This window comes from Saccostrea cucullata, unplaced genomic scaffold (assembly GCF_032062105.1).
Source record: "Saccostrea cucullata isolate Sc308-1 unplaced genomic scaffold, CSIRO_AGI_Scuc_v1 ctg315, whole genome shotgun sequence".
In the NCBI taxonomy this organism is placed as follows: Eukaryota; Metazoa; Mollusca; class Bivalvia; order Ostreida; family Ostreidae; genus Saccostrea; species Saccostrea cuccullata.
In genome coordinates this window covers 385,624-392,738 of record NW_026930873.1, presented here as the reverse complement: position 1 = coordinate 392,738, position 7,115 = coordinate 385,624, and the positions used below count along the sequence as shown (strand labels likewise).

Here is a 7,115-nt window from a genome sequence, read left to right as displayed (position 1 = left end):
GAAAAATATGATCTTTTAAACCTTTTGCACCTGAATATATGACATTTAAAAAATGTATATACAAATATACAAGAAATATTTCATCTTGTCCCCCCATGGAAAACGCTGACCCCCTGGTGAACATGAATATGTGTAAAATGGGTATGAAAAGTGAAAGATTTGAGGCAATAGAAGTCATAGATTAAACAAAAACAAAAAAAAAAACAAGCACCCAGTTCCGAGTTCGTTCTTTTTATTCACTCACTCAACATTTTTGGCAAATCAATCGGAAATAAATTAACAAGGAAGTTTATAAAGGATGTGTACTTACTATTGACAAATGCAGAAAAGGTGAAATGATTCAGACTAAGGGAAATTAATATAAAAGTAACACGGTACTAAATATAAGCAAATCGTGTTCAAAAATATTTCCTCTCTCCTTCCGATCTGGCTTCATCAATCACATCTAAAGCTGACATTAAAGCAATGGAATCCAGAGGTACGTAATTATTAGTCTGATCATTTTAAATTATAATTATCCATTCACACAGTCGTGCTATTTTTGTCCAAAGTTCACTTATTCGTGAGAAAATTGTAAAATTCTCGAAATTATCCATAATTTCAACTGACAATTTAAGAAAAAAAAATTGCAAAGATTAGGACGAGGTTAATTTTGTCGTGTAGAATGGCAAGTTTTAAATCAAAGTGTGTGATTTTTGGCGAAAGTAAATGGAAAAATTCTGTCAAGAGTCAGGGTAAATATGAATTAAAGTATATGTCATGATGTTGAATAAAAGTAAATAATGGATCTTTGTTGAAAATTTTATTTTAAAAAAATCGTCTTCTTTCACAAAACTGTTGGACTGCATTTAAAATATTTTGCTTGTCATTCTTATCAAATTATAAAGTTTTGTCTAAATTTGCATTTAATTTATAAAAATCTAAAAAAAAAAAAAAAAGACTGGTTTCGATCATAAGGACGTATTTCCACTACATGTTATTTTCATTTTACATGCACACACAACAAGTGCTTCCGTACACCTGTTCTAACCAATTACAGAGATTCATGCTTTTTTTTAAAATATATTTTCCTCCTCAGAATGTGAGTTCTGGAGATATGGACAGAACTGCTCGCAGACCTGTGGACACTGTGGGGATAATGTGACGTGTAGTGCAGAGGGACTGTGTACTAGCGGGTGTCAGTACGGATGGCGGGGGCGCCAATGTCTTCAGGGCAAGAATTGACACAATTTTTACCAATATAAAAGTTAACTTTAAAGAAATCGTATAGCCAGTTCCACTAGAAACATTGAAATTTTATTTTATTTTTATGCCCCTGTTATCGACGATTCGGTGGTATATAGTTTTTACTCTGTCCTTCCACCTGTCTGTCTGTCTGTTTCTCCTTAAAAACATTACCCTGCATAATAATTTTTGATTGGTTGAGGCTGTGGCTTTCATATTTCACGTCTTTTCATTGTGTCAAGACTTTTCCTTGTGTAGTACAATCAAATTTGACCTTGGAGTATGACCCAGTTTTGCAAAATTTTACCCAACTTTTACCTTGGCCATAACGTTTAAATAGTTGGCTTAAGTTTTCATACTTCACATACTAGTATGTAATCCTTGAACACAACTTTCTATTGGATACCAACGACTTTGACCCTTTAATTTTGGCATAAGAGGTTAACCTTGGCCATAATATAACTTTTGAACAGGTGGTGCTAGGGCTTTCATATACCGTTTATATTTCACATGTGTATTTTTTGTTAGAAGACCTTACTTTGGATACCAATATATTTGATTTGTATGGGAGAGAGTGTAACCTTCGATATAAGTTGTCATACGGGGTATCAGTATTTCACAGTCACAGGTTTTTTTTCTATATTTAAATCAAATTTATATTATTTCAGAATATTGAATTGTTTTATTTTAATTAACAATAAACTACAGTAAAAAATGTGTCCAAATTTTAAAACTCTCGATCTATTATTATTATCTTATTAACATACATCTACAACTAAATGTTTTAATTAATTTGTGAATATCTTTGTTAACAGTTGATGACATGGAACCTTACCCTCTCTCGACACTTTTATTATCTGGCTTCCTAGCAGTTTCACTGATTATGCTGTTGTTTGTTTCACTGGAATTGCGTAAACAGATTAAAAGGTCCATTCATTTATATTTTACATACAATTATTTTTATACCTCCGTATTCGAAGATTTTGGGGTATATATATAGTTTTTGCCTTGTCTGTCCGTCCGTCCGTCTAGCTGTCTAGCTGTTTTGTCTAACTGTTGATCTGTTTGTCCGCAAAAACTTTCACCTTGCATATAACGTTTAAGTGAGCTTTCACATTGCACAGGTGTGTTTCTTGTGAAAAGACCTTTTTAAGGGTGCCACCAAATTTGACCTCCTGACCTTGACCTTGGTTTTTGAAAAAAACCTTTACCGCAAATTTCAAACTTTTACATTGCTCATAACTTTTGAACAGTTGGCGATAGGGCTTTCATTTTTCTTATAAGTATTCACTATGACAAGATCTTTCAAAGGGCATAAATATTTTGACTGCCTTGAGTTTATAATTGACCCACTTTAAAAAACGTTAATCTTGCAACGGCAACGTGTTGACTTGGGACCGCTGACGTTTTGAGGATGCATGGGGTTTGACAAAATAGGGGATTGTTTAAATAATGGTTTCTTGGTCAAACTGGGATTACATACTAAATGGAGACAAAATGTGTTTGTGAAACACTTATGCCGAAGATTGATGTTTTTCAAATGCAAGTCACAAAGTCAAAGGAAGGACATATATATACATCTGATTTAAAGTATTGACAATGCAATGCACTTTATGTTATTCCTTTTTTTATTATGTTTATCACAGACATTGTTTTAAAATTGTTATGTTTAAAGCTTATGGTATATATCCCTGTGTCCATTTAAAAAAAAAATAAAGTTGGAATTATACAATTAATTTGATATTGAATTGATATCAGCCAACTCTTGACAGAAAATGTCCTCTTGTTTATAATGTTTTGTTTGCCTGGGAAGGGGGGGGGGGCTACAGACGTAGTAAAAATATGTGACATTTTTTAAAAATGTAAATGTTCAAAATTTCATTAATTAATTGGGAAAAGAAGTAATTAAAAAGTAATGAGAATTAGATTTAAAACTTGACTTGATTTTAACAACTTAGACTCTAGACTCCAGGGTATAATAAGCAAGCTCGTGTAATTGTAAATAATTCAGTGTAATTTACTTAGATAATTCTGTTTCTAAACCAATTTCTTTTTCACTATTTATCAGTTTATGGTATAATGTACACATTTTTCAATTTTCATTAGGTAAAATTTGAAGCCATTGTTTACAATTTTCGTCATGTTTCCCTACTTTCAGTTTAAAAAAAAAAACGATCTCCATAGATCCAGATTTTGTTGATAATTTTTTTTATTTACTAACTTCATCTCCTAATAACACTATATCCCCCCTTATTTAATCCAAATTATATTATTTCAAGCAATTTTGTAACCCTTTATTGCTCCAGCCTAGTTACCTAGTCAGCTGTGTTCGTTCAAGCGAGACATGATTTCCTACATGTAGGTTTCAATTTTCACACCTCTGCTGAATTAAATAAACAATTTTAAATATGGCTATCGAAGAGTTATCTGTATACATTGAATAAACAAAGGAGCTAACCAGGACTACACAATTTTTGTACATGGTACATCTAAAAAAAATCATTTTCGCCACTTATGAATTTCTTTTCGCCACTTTTGAAAAAAATTCGCAATTGGCGACAATGGCGAATCACAGCTCGAGCCCTGTGCAGCATGGGGTTTGACAAAATAGGGGATTGTTTAAATAATGGTTTCTCGGTCAAGCTGGGATTACATACTAAATGGAGGCAAGATGTGTTTGTGAAACACTTACGCCGAAGATTGATATTTTTCAAATGCAAGTCAAATTCCAAAGTCAAAGTTTTTTTTAAAAATGGGTCAAACTCTAAGGTCAAGGTCAAAAATATATATATACCCATTGAAAGGCCACAATGAATACCCATGTAAAGTATTGAAGCTCAAGCGTCATTTGTTCAAAAGTTATGGCCAAGTTTAAAGTTTAATATTTATTGTAAAAGTGGGTAAAACTCCAAGGTTAAGAGGTCAAATTCGGTGGTCCCAAAGAAAGATTTTGTCACAAGGAATAGTGGAATACATCTATTAAATATGAAAGTCATAGCCCCACCCATTCAAAAGGTAGGGGTGAGGTTAAAGTTTTTGAGGACATACAGACGGACGGACAGGGCAAAAACTATATACCCCTGACTCTTCGATTGCGGGGGCATAAAATAGGCTACCGTAAAAAGAACAATATTACATGTACATTCTATAGATATCAAGTCTCGCTATGAAATACTGTATGTGGATTTTGTTTATATATTCAATGTTGATGAGGAGAAAGTTCAGGCAAGCAGTGTGATCCAAGGGACATTTTATCTGTAGACTTGAGCACGTACGTGTTAGAAACGTTATACGTCCTTTCAATTTCAGCAAAACCAACGTGAGATTAAGCAGCTACGAAATCCCTGGCGAACAATTGATTAAAAAAGAAAGCGGTAAGATACATGATACATCTAATATGCAAGACACAATTATATTTTTTATGAAATCTTAAAACCTGTTGGGTCATCTAAACAACACAAGTTGGTAAAAGGTTGTTTTGAGTTTGGTTAACATTGGAAATTATTCACCTTTTAGTAGATAGTCAGTTCTATTTTCACTTGTTATTCAGTTCTGGTTTCCTTTAAATATTACCTTAAAGATGCACATCATTATGCAAAGTGGTATTAACTTTTTATATTGATGATATGCAAAAAAGTTGATTGGATTTCATCTATTGTAGAAAATCGTTATGGGACTTTGGACGAACATAATCTGAAAACATCTAAAAAGTTAACAGACGATGAAAATGGGACATCCTCAAAAAATAACAATTTTTCCAGTTCCGGGTATGAGAAGCCACCACAATTATCTGGTTCAGCTAATCTTTCTAGTTCCGGATACGAGAAGCCACCACGGATAACTTGTTCAACGGATCTTCACAGTTCCGGATTTGAGACGCCACCCGGTTCGGCTAGATCAAGTTATGGTGATTACCTTTCCGGTTCCGAATATGAGAAACCTCCAAGACTAGCTGAAATAGAGGCAGATCGAGATTCATCTCATTACACTATTCCAAATATGGCCTATAACGTGCCATATAGTAAATCTTCTGCTTAACAAACCTTCCCCCGAAAAGTTTACTATATATGAAGTAAAAGCTTCCCCTCTGAGTGATTGCTTCACAGCAAACATCGCTTCCGGATATACCTACGTAGTAAATTTTCCCTCGTGGAAATACTACGGTTAAGATCCACTACTGTATAGCAACAATCCCATACATACATCAAAATCCAAACGATTCCATGGATTTTTGCTATAAAAGATACTTTTGATCTGCATATCTTAACTTTCCTACAATCATAGTGAAAAGGATATCTGGACCATCGTCACCGAGTTTTAAATTCTCCTTAACTGGAGCTAAAGTGGCAGATTTGCTTTGAAAACAAAACATTTTCTCTCATAATTTCTGGAGTAATGAAGTGTTGTGACCTTGAAAAGAATTTATGGTAGTTATGTATTAAAAGGTTTCCATATGTTTTTTTATGTAATTTGTGGGGGGAAAATTGTAAAGATAACAAACAATGGTCGATCCCGAAAGATATATGTTCCAAACAAATCTATAAACAGGGCATAAATCACGGAATCCTGGAAATTCCAGAGGTGGGATGAGATGCCTAGGAGGAGTAAGCATCCCCTGTTGATCGGGTGTGTAAAATCCCTGTAACATCAACTTATCTGTCAGTAGCCTGCCTCGGTTTTAAAAACTGATCGTACTGGGATGATGATTATTGAATATTGAATAAGTTGGGAGACACCGTATGCAGGTGATACCGGAATGTTTTTACATAAATAAGGAAAGTTGACTATGGAAAAGTTGAAGATGATGAATGCAATATTGTATTCTTGAAAAGAATTTGTTAGTAATTTGTATTTTAAACAAGAGGCACATGGACCAAAACTCTCACCTGAGTAATTTTGACCCTGCTGTTTTTCACAAGAGTCCCCCTTTGAAATACCTTTTTGTGGTTCCATCCTCTTCCCCCCCCAGGGGGGGTCATGATTTAAACAATAAGAATATTAATACCAGGATACTTCCACAAACGTTTAAGCAAATTTGGCCCAGTTATTCTCGAGAAGAAGATTTTAAAACATTTCCCCTATATATTTCAATGTAAAAATTGGATTCCTTTTTGTGGCCTTGTCCTACCCCCGGAGGACATAATTTGAACAATTTAAAATCTACACTAAACCAGGATGCTTTCACATAAGTTTCACCTTTTGTGGCCCAGTGGATCTTGAGAAGATTTTTAATGATTTTTTTAAAATATATTTATTTCAATGTAAAATTGGATTCCGTATTGCGGCCTCTCACAACCCCCAGATGATATGATTTGAACAATCTAGAATCTACACTACCTCAGGATACTTCCACATAAATTTCAGCTTTTCTGTCCTAGTGGTTCTTGAGAAGATTTTTAATGACCTTACCGTATTTTTGCTTTTACTTAATTAACTACCCTTGAAAGGAGAACTGGTTCCTCATTTTAAAAAATTAAACTACCCTTTACCCACGGATGTTCTGTTCCAACTATTGTTAAAATTGACCCAGTGGCTCTTGAGCAAAAGTTGAAAATGTGGAAAGTTTACAGATGGACGGACGACGGTCAACGGGTGAATAGAAGAGTTCATTGAGCTTTCAGCTAAGTTGAGCTAAAAAGGATATTCACAAAAATGATACTTTTTTTAATTTGATTAAAAGAGATTAAGCACTCGGGCATCAGATAAGAGCCTTGCACATGTATGGCACGCCAAATTAAAAAAAAATGAGCTATACCTAGTTTCACAATTGATAAACTAGGTTTATCGACTGTAAACTATGGCACGCCAAATTCACAAAAATGAGATAAACCTAGTTTCACATTTGATAAACTAGGTTTATCGACTGTAAACTATAGTTTACAAACCGTAAA

The 7,115-nt window shown here is 33.9% G+C and overlaps 1 protein-coding gene across 1 annotated transcript; it reads left to right on the top strand.

The window, feature by feature from the left end:
• The first annotated feature begins 303 nt into the window (after positions 1-303).
• LOC134230368 (uncharacterized) lies at positions 304-5,663 on the top strand. The gene is made up of 5 exons (XM_062712127.1): positions 304-478; positions 1,079-1,213; positions 2,040-2,151; positions 4,534-4,598; positions 4,886-5,663. The coding sequence occupies exons 1-5, from the start codon at positions 466-468 to the stop codon at positions 5,260-5,262; spliced, it is 702 nt and encodes a 233-aa protein (XP_062568111.1). The 5' UTR covers positions 304-465; the 3' UTR covers positions 5,263-5,663.
• Positions 5,664-7,115: the final 1,452 nt, after the last annotated feature.

Coding starts and splice junctions, on each gene's coding strand:
- LOC134230368 (XM_062712127.1), top strand. Junction 2,152..4,533: donor TTGCGTAAACAGATTAAAAG/GTCCATTCATTT, acceptor TTTCAATTTCAG/CAAAACCAACGTGAGATTAA. Junction 4,599..4,885: donor ATTGATTAAAAAAGAAAGCG/GTAAGATACATG, acceptor CATCTATTGTAG/AAAATCGTTATGGGACTTTG.